Genomic DNA, 21,158 nt, shown 5'->3' with positions numbered 1-21,158 from the left:
CCAGAGAGAGATACCTGTGTCCCTCTGCTCCTTCCATCCTATCTGGGTGACAGGTTGGATCACTGCCCTGCTGTCTCATGAAAATGGTCTGACAGACGCGCTTTGCAGATGGTCACAGCTAGGGGGCGGATATAAGGCCAACCCCCACCCCTCCGTGCCATGTCACAGCAAAGGCTGCTGACCTTTCACAAATAGACTCTCCCCCCTCCAAAGAGATGGTTTATTTACCTGTTCACAGTAGGGAGGACAGGGATGCGGGGTTTGAACCTCCACAGCCCCCCTGCTACCTTCTGAGACATTCGGTCCCTTGGATCTCCTCCGCCACCGCCACCGCCACTCCCACTTTGACAACCCTCTTTTGGCCTCCACCGACCAATGAGATCATGAGGCAACATGCTCGAGTTTTTTTTTTTTGAGGATAACATGAAGGGGTTAGCTTTTGGGTGGTGGTTCAGAGGTGGGGAGGGGCATTCTCGTGTCACACCCTTTTTGCCTTTTCTAGTGGACGGGATGGGACTATTTTTGGATATTAATGCAGGAGGCGGGAGAGATACCAGACAGGGCTCTATAATTACACCGAGCTCCTTCCCAGACTGTGGCATGGAGGCTGGGATAAAGATGACGCAAGATCCTCTAAGCAGGCTTGCTGGCGCTCACTACTCTTTCACTGTGCACTGAATTACCCTCCAAAGCAGTCCGGCAGTTTCTAAATCATGCCGTGCTTTCGCACACTTACGGTAATCTCCTGAAGACTTCCTATATCAGGAAAAGACGTTTATGATCATAATGGCAATGATTATACCATTTAGTTGACGGGGAAAAAAGCTGCAAAGTCTATAATAAATATGCTGCGGGTCCTACTTCCTGTCTTCCTCTTGGATTCAGATCGACACATTGGAAAGGACCTGTCTCTCGTATATACAGCACAGGAAACCCTGAACACTCTTCCACAATGCCGGAGTTCAGCCACCAATACAATAACTGGCAGAAACCATAGACTGAACACCATGGGACACTGAGTGCTTCACCGGTCTCATGAGTGTGTCATCTGACACACGTACAGCTGCGAGTTACAAAAATCACCAAGGCATGAATAATCTGAACCTAATTTGAACCTCTGTTATGTATGGAGGTGTAGGAAGTCATGAACTGAGGACAGAAGGAAGACAGAAACCATGCTATATTAAAAATCATGAAATGTTTACATGACGCAAAATTTGTACAACAAAAACACCACAGCATTCTTCAGCTTATCCTGTCAGCTCAATAATATGCTTCATGATTTTAATAATAAAACAACAAATCAACAACAACAACAATAATAATAATAATAATAATAATATATTGTTTAAAATTTTGCTCATTCCCTGTAAGCCAAAAATCTAAAAACCCTCATGCACCAACTGGAATCACGCCTTATGATCTCGGTTTTGTGCTGTCAAGATCATACTGAAGTAGGAACAAAAGATGGACGAGTCTTTGTTTCAGGGAGGTAGAGTGCACAGGACCGCCATGTGAGGACAGTCAAGGCTGGAACCTTGAATTAAATATGGCCGCTGAGGGGTCTGGGTTTAACAACAAGCGCGAGCATCACACGGGTCTCTCGCCCTCCACCGGCCTGTGACGCGATTCTCCTCTTGTGGAAAGAGCTGCCCACCCCCGCACCCCTCCCCGAGGACAGGAGAAAACAAACCGGCCTATGCATCTTCATAAATGGGTAGCACCGGGTGGGTGGAAATTTAAAAAAAAATTATAGTTTAAATAACACCAAGTGGATAAACCGCTGACAGGGAATAAGGTGCTTGTCGGCGCTTGGTCAGATGGGAGCTGGAGGGCGGAGGTGGGGCACTCCCACAGAGACTGAAAGGTCACGATGAAAGCTGATAAATCAGCAAGCAGACCGGGGCCAGCACCAGGTCACCCAGTCAGCTGACGCTCGCTACAGCTGGGTCAGGCCCAGTCAGGCCCATCCATTTATGCCTTGTTCTGCCTCTCCTTCTTTTAAGCTCCCACTGATTTATGAACGTAAAGCATCTTTTCATACCTGCTTCATCAAGGCACACGGCTGGAAACTCCGGCACCACGTAGCCTGATATTATCTCCCCACCCGAATGCAGTCACCTATGGCAACCTATTTACATGAGGTCAACGAGTTGCCATCATTGTTGTTGTCCTCATTGCCGCCGCCTCCACCTTCGCCCCTGGCATTTCCCGGTGCCGGAGCCCACGACGCACACAACCCTCAGACGCGTTTCCTCCCCGCTTCACAGGGACAGACTCATTATTATTTCTTGGACGTGTGCCGGCAAACAAACTGGACTGTTCGCTGGAGGGATTAACGAAAGCGCGCCCGCAGCTTCGGACGTCAACGCCGTTCTGCTCGCCAGCTCCTGTAGCCCTATAGCCGCTAAGGCCCGGACGCGGACGGCAAGGGACGCGGACGAGCAGATGTGCGGAACATTAAACTCCGTGGCAGAAAAATGAAAGCCCCGGGACTCATTTCCTGACATCCATGCCGCTCCGTGTGTGAACTCCTCCGCTAATTACGCCAGATGGTGCTTAATATACTGACCGAACCCAGCCAACACCAATATGCGGTCAGACACGCTATATTTCTGAAGGGAAAATACGTATGCATCTGTTTATTTTGACACGAAATGGCTATATGTTTGTCAAGTAATAAATGGCACTGAATGAGAGGCCCAGGCACACCAGTAGACCATCAAACACATAGACAAGTCTGCCTACAAAACAACAGCAAAAAGCCTTGAGTATTTACAGTCAATAAGCCTCGTTGAAGATCCTGCTAACAATCTTGGATGAACGGGCTGGATTTTATCACAGGAAAATGGGAGAAGTGGATCCGTACATTAGAGCGTCATGTTTTACACAGATACGCTGCTGTGGCTGGTGTGCTGTGGATCTGCTTCTTCTTTACATGCCGGTGCTCATTATGATGCAAACCCCTTCGTTATGGAGAGAATCTATTCACCACTGAGCTCACACCCCTCTCACTTACATCCACCAGTTTTCCTGAGCTTTCAGCACTGAGTCAGGTCTTTGGACTGAGAGCCAACTTCCAGACTAAACTTCTTGTCATTTCACGCCCACACCCTGTAGCTCTCCCTTCCTTTCCCCCAGGGTGCGTTTGAAAACAGAAGCCCATTTTCATCTGGGCGTCTCCTGCAAGCTCCAGAGACCCTTTGCTCTTCCACAGAAACGCCCTCCATCTACTAAAATGTTTTACAGGAAGTGTGGGTCAAAGCCCCCACCCCCCCATCCTTGTCAGCAGGTGATTGGGGGCACACTGCCCCGAAAGGGGGTTGACCTTTGACCCCTCCACACCTACCACTGCACTGTGTAGCTGAGCATTCTGCAGTTTGAAACTCTGCACTGCTCAGCACTTAAGATACATTAAGGAACAAAGGGCCCTTTTAGACTGCAAGGAAAGGGAGCGACATAATCCGGACACATGCAAGTGAAACAAACCAAACAAAAACACCATTAATGTCCATTAATATAATGGAAATCTTATTATCCTGCTTTACCACCTAAAATGAAATTCGTCACAGGGCAAAGACTGTAAATATTAACTCTGTGAACAGTGACCAGTGCGTTGCGCTTTGCGTTTGCTCTTGCTCAACGGATGCATTATTCAGATCAGCTTACGTAACGTCCAGTTCCATAATGTTATGGGCTTGAGTCAGCTGACCGTTTAGTTCCAACTACGTGTGTCACTTGAACCGGGGCCAAACGAAAATGAGAAGTTCAAATAGGCAATCAGAAGGTTGCAACAGGTTCCTACACATCCTTACAATGCATGTATTGCTGTTGTTTGGGTATGTGTTGATGTTCAAAAGCTGAGGAGCCCACAGCCCATATTTCTTCACAGTGCTAGTAAAGCAAGGTTTTTTGTCAAAGACAGTACTGCACCAAACTGGGGTTCTTCTGTAGGAGACACAGAGACAATGGACACTGGGAACAGTGTACAGAAGACCCCAATGTCAATGATCTGCAGACTGAGCTGATTAGCTGAGGCTCCGTAGCACGCTGGCATTTCCCGTTGACCGGACACTGTGACACGCACAACCTTCAGCCCTCGTTGGGTCTGCCAGGGCTCCCTAAACACCAGTCATGGTTAGTGGGGTCCGAGAAGCCTGTTGTCACTGCAGGAGGCGGCCCTGCTGAATTTTAGCGTCAACAATGAACGATGTTTTCCGTATAGCTACCTGGGCACCCTATGAACTTTTGTCGTACTGCATACGATGGGAAAACATTCCGGGAAACACCTCCTGTTTGATCTGCCTTGGCAGATGTCCCACTTTTTCTGCGGTGGAGGGGTGACATCACTGTGACACGGGTCTTATGTAAGGTGTTCTTGGTGCAGTGCCTGCTGATGCACTGGGACAAGGAGATCCTTGCAAGGGCAGACAGAGCCCTGAGTATCCTTCCGGTTCCCCTCCAAATGTACACAGTAACTGCGCTCCGAAGACAACAGAGGGATGTGGTGTCTAACCATTTCTGAGGATAGTACAGTTAGCGACTTTACAGCAATTTGGACAAAAAAGACACTAACCAGTAACAACTACCCTGTGAGCTCTCTACTGTAAACAGAGAAATCTAACTTTTTTTAGCAAACCTCATGAGCTACAAATTTCATTTACAGTTCAGCTGTTTTGTATTTTGGCCTGATGAGTACATTTGATTTTTGAGATGAGCAAACAGCCGCATGCACACGGACGCCGGTGAAGATTCCTTGTGAAATCTGGGATGCGTCACAACCGCCTTCCACGCTGCTCCCCGCTCTTCTCCAGGTCTCCTCTAACCGGTTTCCAAGGAGCTCTTGCCGCCCGGCAAAGTGAGTCATCGGCTTTGCATGGCAGGGGAGCGTGCCACGCAGGGTCCGAGCAGACACCTGGCCCGTCCCCATGGTGACCAATGCCTCTCAGACGCGCCGAGTGCCTTCCCTGCTGCTGGGCTGATCATGTGCTCCCCTGTGCTTGTGGCCAACAAAGCTCAGCCTCTCTGAGATAATGATTCATTTACTGGGAGAGAATGGAAGGACCATATTTTACATTTTATGTGATGCTTATGTCACAATATTTTATGCTTTTTCCTACTTTTAGGGAGAAACATAAAGTGTGTTACTGAGTAATGGAAAAATAAATTTATGATGACAACCAAATTTAATTGCAATTCACGGATTACTTGAAATATAATCAGCATTATTGCTGAAGATCAACAGTCTAGCTGCGGTACTGTGTTCTGCTGTAGAAAAAGACCAAGTCAGCCATATTGGTAAAAGCAGGCACAATCCATCTCAGGAAGAGCACCGAGCCTTTCAGTGCCATCTTCATGTCCCTGTCCCGGCAGGGTGACGGTGCCGCGTCATGTGACCACGCGGCAGTGATGGGGATTTGCAGGCCCGGGGCCCAGAGATGTTCCTGTTGGTGTCAGGGCTCTGCCTGCGATGGTGTCACAGGGGCCACGTGGGGGAACACATCCTGGTGATTAACATGAGCGAGAGACAAACATGCTGAGAGTCACAGATCAAAGAGCCTCCTGCTCTCCCCCCCCCCCCCCCCACATTTGGATGCCTTTTTCCTTTTTCACTCCATGTGTCAGACTCTCTCTTTGTTTCCACACATGATCTGCCTCCCCACCACTACCCCCACCTGCTCTTCTTCTTCCATGCGTTCGCAACCTTCATGCTCCCACGCACGTAACCCAGCCGTTACTCGGCAACCCAGCCCCAGTCAGGAACACCTTGTTGCCACGGCAACTGGGTCCACACATGTGCCAGTGTTTTTGCCCGCCTCACCCCTTTGATCTTCCGGATGTTCTGAAGAGCCAGAATGACTATGTGCATCTGGCATGTACACCGTTCACCTCCCCTGTCCCCCCACCCACGTCCTAGTCTTTGCTGTTTGGTTGTGAACTTTTTTTTTTTAAGGCTTTTCAAGCACATCGAGCAATAAGCTTAACATTACAATAAGCCCAAACATGCTTCCCTCTTTAAAAATAAAGCAATGCTGTGTGCACTTAAACAAGGCTACTGTTGACACTCAAATTTAAGTGCCTCTATATGGAATAGTGCAGCCTCTAGATGGACATATTTTTGTTAATTTTTTTACAATATATTGATTTGCAAGACCTTCCTTTCAACAATCCTTTGAGGTTTTTAGAGGCAGGAAACTGCATGCATCAAACCTCATCATATCACCAAAATGCTTGGTAGTTCTGAAATGGTTGTCATGGCTACCCAGTTCCTTTCCTCCATGAGGGATCAATTGATTCCATATCAAATGAGTTGCCCTTTCTCTCTGCTTCCAGTCCACGTCTTCGCTTCAGTTTCACAGCATAAATTATTCAGACGCCAAAGAAAGGGAACGCGTGATCCTCTCCAAGGCACCTACAAAACTCAGGTAACTATACAAAGGGACTGAGAGAGAACAGAGAAAGAGGCAATTCAAAGGAGACATTTGTGCTCTGGAGGGAAGTTTTTGATGGCGATGGTCTTCTCAATGGCAAATGTCCTTTCCAGCAGCATAAGGTCAATGCTGTTCATCTCCAACTGTTGACTGTACACAAAGGCTTCACACACCTCCCCGGGAACTCTGAACGCCGCATCTCTTTCTGCAAACGTCCCACTGCACAGCGCAGCAGAGCGCTGAAGTGGAGGCCCGTGCCCTTCATCTGTAGGACGCACGAGTGAAAGAATCCTCTCAAATTTTATGATGCATGTTGAGGGATTTGTCGACCGTTGGGCCTTTGCACCGTTTTACACATCCTTGGTTTAAACAAAAAAAAAAAAGTCCTTGAATGTTGCTGTATGTGAAAACAGCCGGAATAACCAGGATCCGTGCTCCTGCAGTGAATTGAAGGGATCAGTGCTGGTTCAGCAGGAACAGGCACCTCAGCGGCACAGCCGGCCAATTTCGTATCCGCGGGATCTGCACTCCACAGCAGGGCATTAACGGCATACAAAAACTATTATCCAATCTCTCTATCAAATAACAGCGCCCCCTTCCCCCTGCAGCCACCTGTGTGGTGGGAGCCATTAAGGGAGGTATTATGGGAGAGAGGGGTCTTCGATAGCTACTCCCCAAGACATGCAGTGGTGGGGGAAAAAAAAAGAGAACAGATAGTCATTATCATGAATCAAACTGATACTAAACAGCTGATGTCATTGCCAGGCTGGTTCAATGGCTTCTCTCTGGAAATGACATCACCGCCTACCCTCCCCCCAAGTCTGGTTTGGATGCCGGGAACCCCTTGAAGAGATGCCAGCAGGCTGGCTGATACCATGGAAGGGGGAGAGTCGGAGAGTGATATAGGCCATGGAGAACTTAAAGGTCACTGACTTCCTGGGCGATAACTTGGCAAAGGATGCCACAGTGCACTGCCCTCCAAGATGATGAACTCACATCCATTTTGCTCTAGTATTACATGGATGGTGAGTTGGTATTTCTATCAGCTGGTGTAGATGCCAAGCCTTAATGGAATCCTATCTCTTTCATCCCTTCCAGAACTGACTTGATGGAACAACCAGATCTTCGTAATCACACACTTCCTTTTGCATGAGAATCTGCTCCCTTAACTGGATTTCATTTTTAAGGAGAAATATATTTATACCATCTCTATTTTAAAATCTGTCAACTGCCTGGTTGCATTCACCAGAAAACAAAATGTTCTAAATAAACTGAACCACATTCATTAATCTGTTAAATTTAAACTATATAACAGGAACTGAAATTAAATACCAGAAAAATCCTGCGACCTTGACAGGGGTGAGCTGATGGGCAAATGGATGGATCCCGGATGACGATGCAATGCTAGGTGTCTCCTTGCTTTTAGTTTGGCCCTCCTCTCATAAAAGGAAAGTATCAATGAAGAAATGGGTATATTTATAAGCTAAAAAAGCCCTGAATGATATGACAGTATTTGTATATGTAAAGTCAGAAACCGTATATAGTTTAAGGTAAACACAAAGAGCTTGTCACAATCTGACATTATCGCAAGAGCAGGAGTGAGTTCTTTACATTGTTGGGGGCGCAGACGGTCATGGCTCTGCATGCTGGAGACGGAGCAGAGGCCTGCTGTCGCCAGCTTCACTGCCAGTTCAAAGGCCTTTACTACATGGAAGAGGACACTCACAGAACCAGCTGGCAGACAGTGGACATCAGACAGCCGGCAGACCTTTCAGGAGTCTCGCGCACGTTCAGGAAAGGCTCCATATGTGGGCAGATGGTACCATGGAATGAGGTATCAATATGATGCTTTCAAAAGGCATTTTGGAGATACTATTATGCACTCGAAGCTATGAGTTGCATTTTTGCTGAGGCTAGATTCCTAGCTTGATGATGTTGGTGTAACATTCTCCATCATTCAGCGGTTCCCGGCATAACATCTCGGTCAGGAAGCACGCAGGACGGGGGCCTTGCTGGCCCCTTGTCCACACCATGTGGGAAAGGAGCGAGCTCCAACAACCCATTTAACGGCAGATTAAAACTAGAGTAAAAGGATAGTGAGCCAACGACCAGACCCTGAGGCTAAAGGAAGCTTAGACCCAATACAAAAATTCCATCATGGTGAGTAACTCAGATGTGGGAGGACAAAACACAAACTTTTATCCTGACGATATCATTACATAATCATGCACCCAGGAATGGGAACAAGACCCTTTATTGGTTAAGGGAACCAAAATCCGAACACAACTCTTAACTTTTGCTAAATTGAAGGCCCACATGGTTCTCATTCCTTCAGACTATGGACCCGTTTCACTGGAAAAAGCTGGATCTGGAGAATCTCAGCACAAATCCAGATGTTTGTGCACATTTGCACTAGAATCCCTCAAGCACCCAGAAGGACGGCCTAGACTTTACACTGTAGGTTCTCTATGGATAAGAAAGCAGCAATCCTCTAAATATGCCTTCCAGCACAACTGGCTTGTATGCTATGCAGCAAATTATGAAAAGTTATCATTTTTGCACGTCATATCTTAAAAATGTCCCCCCCTGTTGTCTGTAAATACCCCTCCTGTCACCTTGCTGCTCTCATGAACATCGACGACGAATGTTCGGCACATTAAATAAATGTGGGAAAATGGCTTATACTACTAAAGGCCATAAATATCACTAGTTATGTCACAGCGCACATCTCCGTCCCCTTGTGAAAAACACAACCCATACCCCACCCAAGCTCTGGAAGTGTCCTGCGTGGTATCTTCAATGGGACCCCTCCCACGTCCATAAAGGCACCACAAAGAATTGGTGGAGCGGGCCCGCCTGTCTGGGCCGCTGAACCATGTCCCACTATGAGGTTTCTGTAATGAGGTGCAGGAACTTTGTTGCCCTGGCAACAAGCTCGCATCCCAGGTTGCCACATGAGCCTAGTCAGATTCCGACTGCCTAGGTGCGAAGCTCAAGCTAATCCGAGCCACCGAAGGACGCCCAGAACCCCAACCATGCGGAGAGCTGCACTAAAAGGACACATCCTCCATCACTGCATGAGGACCGGGCGGAGGGGGGTGCGTGGTGACATTTTACCAGCAATTATATGTCGTGGTCGAGGGCTTTAAAAATAAACCTCCTCCCTTGTGCTCCTCCTTGGCTCCCCCAAGCCAGAGTGTCAGGCTGCGGGGACATGGGGGGGGGGGGCTGCTGTGTAAAGTGAGCTTGCGCGTGTCTGAGGGACAGAGGCTGCAAACTCCTGGCTGGGTGTTACAGCTAAATTGGACGGGTTCATTTAGCTCTCCAAAGCCCTTGCACACACCTCTCAACCCCTATGAGTCTCTCATCAAACAGGAAAAATTTAAATGAAGGGGTAAAAGATGAGAAAGCAAGACAGGGAGGGAGCGTAGCGTGTCTGAGCCGTGGGGGGGGATGAAAGGGAGCGGGGGTGGGGGGGGGGGGGTGGTGGTGCATTGCATCATCATCTCAATGCCTCTGGCCACCCAAACAGGAAATGGGAGGCGGAGGAGTGGGCTTCGGGGACAAGGAGAAGCAGCACCTCCTGTTTTGTATTCCACAGACCGAGTTGCACAGGCTAAAGTGGAAGTGAAGTCCTACATTATGAAATAACAGACATTATAGATCCCCCACTGCCCTTCAATTCCTGCATATACTTCAGGTTGACGATAAAGCCAAAGCCAAAAAATATATGTGGATGTAAAATACCTCATCCAGGGGCTAAGAGTGATTTTGCACGCATTTCTGCAAGTACAGCCAGAGCCGCTAAAGTTCACATTCAGACACAATGAGTAGAAAGGCCTTCCTCCCAAAAAAAAGGGCTCTTTTTCCAGTCGAAGCTCACAGATGAATACCAGGGCTCTCCAGAGCAGAGAATGCGTCTGTCTGTGCAAAAGTGAGGCCCCCTTCCTGTCCACCCACCCGCTGTGCCCCCTCCCGAAACCCCCCCCCCCCGTCTCTCCCCACTGCTGCTCATCCAGTCATCTGTTTCTTTAGTTCCAAGCAGGCCAAATGGAAAACAGCAACACACTCTCCATCCTTGCCCAGGCAAGCCCCCCGCCCAAACAACCATGTGACTTGCTACAGAGCAGCCAAACCGTGACAATGGGGAAGCTGGCAATGGGCTCGGCCTTCCGATAATCCCTCACAACCCCCCCACCCGGACGTGAGTCCTAGTCTGCAGCTGCTGGGATCTGCTACAAGTCGACGCAGGAGACTGCCGGAATGCTAAACAATCCCGCCTGTCTCACGATTTCAAAGCGGCTGGCTAGCCCCGCCCACAAGCGGAAGGCCGTTGTTTAAAAAACAGCCTGCTTACTTAACCCCATACTCCTCGACCACAACCCCCCCCTTACCCTCCACCTTCCCTCCCCCACCAGGGATCTGTGTTTTTCTTTTTGCTTTTGACCAAAAGCGGTATTTCGCTCCAGCCCAGATGAACCCGTTCACCCTGATGACTTGGCAAAAAACACCATCTGCTAACTTTTATTTCATCAGAGCTCCCATCTGAAAAATAAAAAAGGGAGAAATCGTTCCCAACAGTCCCCCCCCCCCCACCCACCCCGGGGGCTTTCGGGTCCCCTGGTGGAACACACATTCCTGCTGCCGCAGTGCCGACTTGGCAAAGCTCCGCAGAGTCGTGACCTGACTGCGTCAATATAAATCAACGAAAGAGGATAAGACAAAAAAAAACCCAAACAGTAAAGGAAAACAAAGGTGGCAGGAGAACGTATGTATGCAGCCTGCGTCTCTTTGGGGGGAGGGACGGCTGAATAGTAACTATTTTGAAGCGGTGAGCGGAGCAGGTCAGATCTCTCCATCTGCAGTCTGCAGCCTCCGCCAGCGAAGCCCGGAGGTAAAGTTTTATGGAGAGGGGAGGGTAGGATCAGGTTTGGGGAGGCACCCCTTGGCTAATGCTGCCTTGAGGTAATGTAAACAAAGAACCTGAACAAACGGCTGGGCCCCTGAGGAAGAGTTTATTGGGGGGGGGGGGGGGGTGCATTGCAGGGTGGGGGAGACGGAAAGGCTAAATTACAGTCGGGGAGGGGAGTTATAAATAGGCACGGCTGAATTACTGCGCAGCGCGCTGCAATCCGGGAAGATTCGTCAGCTGCTTCCCGTTCACATGACGGCTCTGATGGCAGCACCCCCCCCCACCACCACCACCACCCCCCCCCCACACACACACGCATATCCAGACACTTTGAAAAGAAAAATGGGTCACCCGAGTGGAAGTTAGCAGGCAGGCAGTGTGCAGACAGCCGTATTTTTAGGACCTCGCCGAGAATTCTAGCGATGAATTGTGGCGGGTTGCTCACCACACGGGTCTGAAAAATCCTGCCTCTTGTCTCCATCCTTATATCCAACCCTGTCTCCTGGAGACACCTTAGGGTTTGGCAAGGAGAAGGTGAGGTCGGCACCTCCACCACGACGTCTCATTTTCCGTCCTTCTCCCTGGATTGACATGGCACTGACGAAATCGTACGGATGCCGTCTACTTGAGCTCCCTGCGTGCTGAACCCTGTTAATGGGCCGCTCTGTGCCAGAATGGTGACGTGCTTTGCACTGCACACTGAGCTCAACGAACGGCGACCATTCCTTTCTATTCGCTGACGTTGGCCCGAAGGGGATCGCTCCGCAGGCGATGCTGCAGGTGTCCGCACTGCGGTTCAGACGGCCACTGAGCTGTCACCAATGTCACTGACGGATCTGACCGACGTTTGCTTCACTAGATTCTGAGGTATGTTGCAACAGGAAGACGGCATGAGTCTGCGATTCAAAGAATTTAATTTTCAAATAGCAGAACCTGAAGCGTAGTGCTACAGATCCTCTTAGCCAAGCAGTGCTTCAGCAATCAGACTAAAACATGCCAAATTGGACTAAAGACTGTCGCAGTGCAGGCCTGACTTGTCCCCTGCAGTAGCTTGCAGCACCTGATCCGTGTTCCCATTGGGTACCAGTGTCAGCATGCTGACAACCCGTGAGGGAGGCACACTATTGGCTACCCTCTCAGATAAGAGGTTTCCTTATGTTTCCTCCATTGTTCCTGGTCACTGAGCGCAGTGAGGCTCCAGCACAATGGGGGGGGGGGGGGGCATCTTCTTCCCTTGGCCTTTGGGGTCGATGAGTTTGCCGGGCTTTGCAGACCGCCAGCTACCCCTACTGAACGAGGCCAGCCATAGTCCTGGTTCACTGTAAAACTCCCTACTGACCCCCCCCCCCACCCCACCCCACGTGAGTCATAGGCACATGCTAGCATGCAGCAGATGTTGGGGATCGGGAAGGGATTGCGTAGGGTGGGGGGTCACAAGGCAGCACGCACACATAACATGAGATGTTTGTTTACCAGAGAACCCAAGGCCTAGCTGAGGAACGTCCAAAAGCTCCCCCTAACCCACCCCAGTCCAGGGCTCCATGGGAGCTGTGAGCAGACCTGAACCCAGCTGCCATACCTGCCCCAACCCCACTGGCTTAACCATCCCAACTTGCCCTCCTAACCCCACCCCTGGAAGAGTCTGTACAACAAGGCTCTGCTTCTTCACTTTGGAAACCTCTACGCTATCCGCCCCCCCCCCCCCCCCGTCCTCTCTCATGCCATGTGTGTTTCTCCTGACGGCCATGGAAAAAAAGAGGGAAAAAAAAAAACAACGAGGAACTTAATAACAAGCCCAGGAATGAGAGCGTATGAGTTCACGGAAAACGCTGCCTGCCGTTTCGGTTCCATTTGACATTTCTGGGCGCCGGTTCAGCTTTCATATTTTATTCCTATTGTCCAAAGTATTTTCCAGTTCCTGTCTCCTGGCAGCCCCACGCCTCTAGGATGCTGCTGCCAAGCTTGTAAAAAAGCCAGCTGCAGGCGGGGATAAAAATAATTAGACCTCTACTTTTCTTCCACAGGGAGGCCGGCAAACCGATGCGAGCGGGGAAATAAAACGCACTCCCGGCTCACCAGCTCTCCAGAACACGCAACAGGCTAGATGGAGCATGACTCGTGTGGTTTGGGCCTGCGCTAAGTGTGCAGAACATCCAGGCTGCATGCGGCCGGGCCCAGAAACCAGCACCCACGACGCATCTATGGTGCCGAAGGCTCTCCCACGGCCTGAGAGAACACGAGCCTCTGCTTCACATTTTCGCTCCCCTCCTCGTCGCTGGGGAAACACCGCGGGGCGTCGCCATGGTCTCCCCAGCGACGTTGAAACCATGGCAACCGGACCATGTGGTAGTAACAGCGGGGACTCTGATGAATGGGAGCCGGGGAGCAGACGCGAGTCAGCGCGCAGGGTACAGTAAATGCGCTGACTCAGCAACCGCTGCAAACGGCTCTCCTTCCGCATCCTGCACGCTATGGCGGCGTCTGGGCGCCACAGTACGAAGACATAACACAGCACCAAGGCGGCGGCAGCCCTGACGCAATCTTACAGCGGTGTGGGGGTGGGGGGCTAGGGCTCAGCAATTATTGCACAGATTAGTCTTTACCAGAAACCTCTACACAGGAGCTACACCTGAGGCTGCAGTGTATCGCATGTTTCCTAATGACCTTGTGTGAAAGGATATGCAAGGGGAGGGCCCTATGGGTTAGTGATTTGCTGGTAGGCAAATGCATCCCCAACAAAAGAGTCTGAGCTTGTCCTTCCATTCAGTTTACGGAAACACCCTGTCAGACAATTTACATCTTCCGGCAACTGGGAATGAAGCCACTTCTTGGGCTAGTGAACGCAAAAAAAGTCATAGCTTCAGCATACTGAAATATTAAATGCAATTAATTCCCAGGGCAATGGCATTTGTTATGGTGTGATGGCGGCTCAGCAACATGCCGGGAATTGGGTATTGCGCAATCCCCCCCCCACCCCCCCCGTCACCACCTCCCCCGTGCCTGGCCGTCCTCCACCGGCAGCTGTGTCTTAGATGCGCCACACTAAGCCGTGATGAGATAGGTCACAGGCCAGACAGATAATCTCCCCCACGGTGACCAGCCCCACCCCCGCAGCCTGCTCCCCCAGATCGTTACCTACATGCTGGAAACCCCCGTAAGCGCACACACACACGGGAAACTGCTGGCGTTTACTCAGCGATGTCACCGGGGCAGGTTGTATACCCATGGCTTAGTTCAGAGCTGAAGACCTGGGCTCCGGTGCCATCCATGTTGCAGCGTGACGCCCCCCACTGCAACCCCCCCACCCCCGAGGCCCAATAACGTCCAGCCGTGTGTCCAAAAGCAGCCGGCCACTCCACGCAACTGACGCCGTCAGCTGTTGGCGGGGTAAGGCAGGAGGGCGGGCGGGCAGCCGTGCGACACGGGAACCGGCCGAGGGTGAAATTTCACTCCCGCCAGCCAGGCCGCCATCTGCACCGGGCTGTCGCCCGGAGCCCAGGCAGCCTACGTGACCTTCACAGGACACACATCACTCACCACCGCCCCACCCCCCCCTGCCAGCTCGCCCAAACACACCCCCACACTGTCAGCCCTTTCCCGCCTAGGGGGGGAGCAAGTGGCATGGCAGTAAAAAAAAGAAAAAGAAAAAAACTGGGACTACAACCAGAAGAGTCTGCAGGTTTAAAAACGAGGACAACTGCCATTTTACCCTTGAACGGGGTGCTGATCCTGACTGGCTGCAGCATAATGAGGAAAAAAGGACAAATTAGGAGCTAAAAGCAAGAAAGGGAGCGTATTAATAATACATATAAGCAATCAGATTTTGGCGAAGGAGCATCCAGACCCCCCAGCCATTTATGACGTGTCCAGGACTGGGCTGAGAGTTGTTGTTTCCTTGAAGATGGGAAGCTGAGCAGATAAGAGGAGCTCAAAGTGACAGGACACATCAGATCACCCACTGGCACCGTTTGACTTCTGCTCTCGACATCTGCCGCGCCCGACCCTACCCCCGCCCCCTGCCCGTGATCCCCAAACAAGGCTGGCGCAAATCAGCATGCCTGGGCCTCAGTGTTTTTTGTTTTTTTTTTGTCTTTTTATATCTATTTCACAACCGTCAAAGGTTGCTCAAGAGTGATCTCCATCCGACTGCGTCTCTGTTTGCGCCGGACAGGGTTTGACTGGGTGGGGGGTTGCTTTTTTAACCTCTTATTATAGGGAACACGTTACTATACAACATCAACGGCGACCACACCTGACTTCGGAACTGCTGACGGTCCCAGTCCAGGAAAATGTAAAATCCATTTCAAATACTGAACAGAGAGTTATTGTGGGGACGACATTATGTTTTAATTATTTCCTGAGAAATATCTCCCCTCACAGCCAAGCCGGCGGTCCAGCCACACTGGGCTCCCGGCCGGGACAAGACTGGGGCTACAGACAGCACTTTCCCTAATTGGTAACGTTTGCGAGACTCACCTTGTCTGCCAGAAAAGAGGGGGCTGAAGAAGTGGTTTAAATTTACAGTACAGTGAGTCACCGGCGGTTAAAGCGTTTCCAGGTGCTGGCGGGATTTCGTGTCCCTGCTGTCAACGTCTGAACAGTCGGTTACGGGAAAATATTTCACCTAGCGTCCACATGAAATTCTCCACTTTTTTAAGTAAAGTCATTTTATTGTCATTTCCTCTTGCTTACATACCAACTTTATAGATCTCTGTGTGATAAAACAGCGTGATAAATATAAGGTTTGATCATTAAAAACAAACGTGCACTTTAGGAAGTTCGGTGTAACTTGCTTTACTGTTGGGCGATTTTCCACGGAGTGCTACTGCCACCTTGTGGTTGCGGTGTCCAGGGGCCTCCATCCATTGGTAATCACGTGACACTTTATTCGATACATATAGCTAGTACTGGGTAGGAGCCACTATTACCTCCAGAACCGCTTCAAGGTCAGACGAGATCACAGAATTCGGAGAAGACATCCTGTGCACCAGTGTTGTATTGAGCTGCACTTGTGTCTCTCCTGTTCACTTTAACAAACCATTCGCTGACCTAATTAGTGCAAGTTGTTTTTGGGAAACATCATTGGTTGAACCTTTATGTTTGACACACCATTCTTTGTAAACTCTAGTCACCACCCCAGGAAGACGTTTCTTTATGTGATGGTGGAACCACCATGCCCCAAATGTTATTGAAAGCCTGAGTTTTTTTTTTTTAATCACCATAACCATGTCACGTTGCATGACAATTTTGTCATTAAGTCCTGGACATCCTCTGACCCTAGAGCCACCCCTGGTTATTTTGCATGCTGTATGTATTCAGTCGCAGACGCGTGATTCGGCATTTGAAGCAGCGGGCTTTTCAGCATTGACAAGCAGGTGTATTTAATAAAGCAGCAATTGAGTGTAAATGCAACAAAACAACCTCTAAAACAATTGGAACATTGCTAAAAATAATACTAATTTTTAAACCCTTCATTAAGAGTTTTATTGTTTTAATCCAGGGGCTGGCAGTCAACCCCAATAAAAATTATGCAAATAGACACCATTTATGGTATATTGTACAATTAAAATATCATATACCAGTTTTCCTAATCCAGTCTTTCGGGAACCTCAGCCAGTCCATGTTTTTGCTCCCTCCAAGCTCCCTGTCAGACAGTCCACAAGGACCAGACTGGGAAACACTGTTGAATACAGTTGATTTAATTGATGCCACTGTCACGCTTGAGGCTGCACCAATCAGATCAGATACCTTAGAGTGAAGAAACTCAGACAGAGGGGACAGGAAATGACTGGTGTTAAGTTGTTTTATCCAATATTTTATTATAACGGTTTCATAAACAGAACACTTCAGGAGGACTGGAGTTAATGGTTTAAAAAGACACTGAAAAGGTGAGCCTGCCCCACCTCCCCAATCAAACTCACTCTTCAAAAGGTAAGAGCCATTGAGATGAGTTACAGTAGAGCTGGCATGTGTTATCAGCCCATTCAAACCCACAGTGCACAGAATACAAAGGAATTCCAAGACACATCCGGCTGTTACACACATTTGCTGTATTTCATCCATAAAAATCTATGGAACTTCTAAACAGTCTTGCTGTGACTCTACAGCGACCTCTAATGACCATCATGGGCTGCTTATTTAGTGCATATTACAGACTGCAAGAAGAAAACAAAACAGGGGGAGCCGCGTCACTTGCACCTTCTACCTTAATGCCCATGTGTTGTGGGATGAAATCCACAGTGTGAGAAACGTGCCTGTTTGTCATCTTTCTTGGTTATTCTGTTTCATGTACAGGTAAGTTAGCTATGGATGATGTACAAATACAGAACAAAAAAAAACAAATGGCAGGAATAATTTTGGTTAACACATTAGTAAATCCAAGAGGTTTTAAATGCAAAAACTCTAGGACTGGCAACAAAAGGAACCAATATGGCCACACATTCATTTTAGAAGTAGGGTCCTGGGGGGACAGTGGGGTGGGGAGGGGACTGGCTTACTCAACATCATCCTCAGCCAGGCTCTGCATATTGATGATCTTCTGGAGGAGGAGAACACAGGATGATGGTGAATGAGAACTGCCATCGGTCAAAGGTGACTAAGATGCAGTAAAACCACCAGCCCAGTAGAGGGCACACGTGAGCCTAACCAACATTTCAAGTACATGGCAGGATAATTTGTCAAAAAAAAGTCAATGAATCATTTATTAAAATTACATTTGAAATTTAAAATATATCATTTTGGAATATGTAAATTACATGATAACATGCCACAACAAAAAAGTAGGTATAATTTTTGCTTGTACATTGTCCCGGAAGTATGAACAACTGGATAGTGGAAGGGTCAATGGTAGCGACTTTGTTACAAGAGGTTCCTGAAGTCCTACACTGAACCTCACAGAACACTAACTGTGACCTTACCTGACTTATGGTGGGCAACTTTGTGAGGAGCATCTGAAACACAGGTGGGGGCAGGGTCTGCTGCAGGACCTGAAGGAGCTGCTGGGGCTGTCCACACACGGCGATGGCGTTGGTTAGGTGCTCCACACCAGTTTCATAGTCCCCTGTGGTGGGTGGGCAGGAGAGAGTAGGCAGCATGTGGCTCAGAAATAAACAGGATGGACACCTCAAGAAGAATTTATGTTCCCAAACTGCAACCCACACCTTTCTAATTAATGTTTACAGATAATGTAATGAACCCACATCCAAGACCTTAAATGGAGAATGTTCCAGACTAGCAATGAAATAAAAACCCGACAGGATATTATTGTAACTATCATTCTTGCACCCTTGTTTGAAAAGCAAAAATTAGTAGCCAAGTACTTTTCCTAAGAAACAATTACTTTTAATTTGAGGTCTGGAAACAATGGCACATTATTCCGTGATCCACAGTTCACGCTGCAGATGATACGTTTTCGCTGTAGTAGAAGGCATACCATGAGCCAAACATTCCTCTCCTAGCTGGATTTCATCCAAGAAGAACTTCTGGATCTTCTCAGGGTCCTTCAGGTCCAGCACCTGAGGATCCCCACAATGGCACACTGGATTAGCCATATACAACATCTCCAATAGACACAACATAACAAACAGTTATCTTCAGTTGTCAATAAATTACATAAATTTGCATATTCATGATTCTATATTTTGAAAAACATATAAGGCAGATTGAACTTCACAGAAGAAAGGCGCCGCCACTTTACTGGTTTGGATTGAAGCATTTCAAGTTTACAATGAAGTTAAAAAAAAAAAAAAAAAGTACCTTTGACAGATCTGATTTTTCCTCTGCAGTCTTCTGCTTTCGTCGTCCTAAGAAATGAACATTTAAAAAAGAAATCAATTCTAACAGTTCTAAAAAGATTCATAGAGATCAAGTCCAGATTTATCAGACCCCCTTAAGCAGGGATGTCAAATTCCAGTCCTGGAGGGCCGGAGCCCTGTGTAGCTTAGTTCTTTCCCTATTCCACCAAAATGATTCAGCTCAAGAGTTGTGTGGTAATTAGCACAAGGAGTTGAATCAGGTGTGTTAAATGAGGGTGAATCCAAGAAATGTGCAGGGCTGATTTTGATACCCCTGCCCTAAAAGATGGCGCAAGTCAAATATGCAACAAATCACGGGGCAGGTTTTCTGTAATATACGTTCGTTATAAAACATGTATCAGGTACAAGTTCAGGTACGTTACATTTCTGGACGAAGCTAATGTGTCCACGTACCCTCAACATTGGCCTGTCGTCTAATCTTTGACAACTAATACAACTAGTAAAAATGAAAATCCTTACAATCAGATCCGTATTATAAAACTAACTGTCATGTATATTAACCACACCGGCCTACTTTAGCTTTTCAATGCTAACGATCCCTTGTTGTTTTAATGCAATAATTCATAACTGGAGTTGTATGCAACAGAACAGGCTGTTGGGTATCTTGATAACTTCTTGCCTGAAAGCAAGGAATTGATTCACGATACCCGAATCCTGACTTGTGCCCACGTTACAGGCTGTAATGATATAAGCGACCCTCTATGAAGAATTTAGATGAGGAAAATCTCCAGAGTCCACCATCATTCATAAGCCAAACCATACAGCGAGGTGGCAGACATTCCACATCTTTATTTTGAGCACAGATATGCGACCCGAAACCCCCGCGGCGCGCTAGCCCTTACGCTCCCGCAGCTTCCTCCTAAAGTTAGGGTCGCTCCGTCGCTTCCTGTCGAAGTAGACGCAGTAGCCAATGAACAAAGCAGCGCATACCCCGGCGGCGAGGGCGCTTGTTCTGCTGCCCATCATCGCCTCCTAACAGCAAACCACTGCCGTTACATGGAGAGATTATACATCAAGCCGCTCCAAAAGCTTATTGGAAGCATATCGGCTGACCGAGTTCCTTCCGTGGCTTTAAAAGGACCCGAGAACATGACAGCTGTGCTGCCCTCGCTGATCGCCTGACGGAAAACGATGAAAATAACCAGAAATGGTTTTGTCGCATTCACCTTCAAATCTACGAATGCTTGCAAATTTAAATATGTTATATATAAGTATTTGTCCTTATTTTGTGACATATGTGGAACACATTTTTTTCCAAAAAATCATATGGATACAGCGGGCTGTTAACCTGGCTCCCATAAACATGTAAACTTTGTGTAGCCGCAGCCTGTTGCCCCGTTTACCGGCCTTACCGTAGGATGGGCGATGCCGCTAATTTGTCCTCAAATACCAAGGTTGGCATCGCCGACACCAAGTCTTTCATGTGCATTAAATGTGGCGAGATTGGCACTCCAGCCATGACAAAAACATCTCGCACAGCTTCAAGGCAGTGGACAGGCTTATGGGCATTCACATCTCAACTCAGCCAAAAAACAAACAAAAAAAAAAAACAAAACACAGTACCCAAGCCAGAGCAAAACATCCTAATGATGATCATACACTCACACAGATGTAGCCACGTGAAATTGTAACTCGCACACTTTCAACAAATGGTTGCATAATGGTCACAGTCTGGATGGTGCAGTTATGACTCACTGGGCTGGCTCCTTGGAGCAGATGTGTAAGGCTGGCCTTCCAGCTAGGAAGTTGGACATATCTGGGGCTACAGTTCTTTGGTCTGATCCTGTGATTAGCTGTGAACCACCCAGTCTCACTGAGAATGTTAGGGTGATAAACCAGCTAGAGGTACGGAAGGCTGCAGGGATCTGTGGTGTCCAGGGTGAACTTCTCCAAGCTGGACTGTCACTGTGGCAACTACAGGGGGATGACACAGTGCAGGTTAAGGTCCTTGCGAGGGTTATCTTTAACAGGATCCATGATCACGTGACTGGAGCAGTCTGT

The 21,158-nt window shown here is 48.4% G+C and overlaps 1 protein-coding gene across 2 annotated transcripts; it reads right to left on the bottom strand.

The window, feature by feature from the left end:
* Nucleotides 1-17,137: 17,137 nt before the first annotated feature.
* LOC111835675 (mitochondrial import receptor subunit TOM20 homolog) lies at nt 17,138-20,245 on the bottom strand. 2 transcript variants are annotated; one of them, XM_023796215.2, is made up of 5 exons: nt 20,000-20,245; nt 19,099-19,145; nt 18,776-18,857; nt 18,261-18,403; nt 17,138-17,881 (listed from the first exon to the last, which is right to left on the bottom strand). In XM_023796215.2, exons 1-5 carry the CDS (start codon nt 20,121-20,123, stop codon nt 17,837-17,839), a joined length of 441 nt encoding a protein of 146 aa, XP_023651983.1. In that variant the 5' UTR covers nt 20,124-20,245; the 3' UTR covers nt 17,138-17,836. The 2 variants fall into 2 exon arrangements, with proteins under 2 accessions (XP_023651983.1, XP_023651984.1); XM_023796216.2 differs by having other exon boundaries at nt 17,138-17,878.
* Nucleotides 20,246-21,158: the final 913 nt, after the last annotated feature.

Source organism: Paramormyrops kingsleyae, chromosome 3 (genome assembly GCF_048594095.1).
Source record: "Paramormyrops kingsleyae isolate MSU_618 chromosome 3, PKINGS_0.4, whole genome shotgun sequence".
Classification (NCBI taxonomy): Eukaryota; Metazoa; Chordata; class Actinopteri; order Osteoglossiformes; family Mormyridae; genus Paramormyrops; species Paramormyrops kingsleyae.
This window is presented reverse-complemented; position numbering and strand designations above follow the sequence as displayed.

What these genes read in the sequence shown, in the direction of transcription:
- LOC111835675 (XM_023796215.2), bottom strand. Translation starts at nt 20,123, where the DNA reads ATGATGGGCAGCAGAACAAGCGCCCTCGCCGCCGGGGTATGCGCTGCT. An exon ending in TAGGAGGAAGCTGCGGGAGC is followed by an intron (nt 19,146 to 19,999) that starts GTAAGGGCTAGC and finishes TTCATTTCTTAG; the next exon opens with GACGACGAAAGCAGAAGACT. An exon ending in AAAAATCAGATCTGTCAAAG is followed by an intron (nt 18,858 to 19,098) that starts GTACTTTTTTTT and finishes GGGGATCCTCAG; the next exon opens with GTGCTGGACCTGAAGGACCC.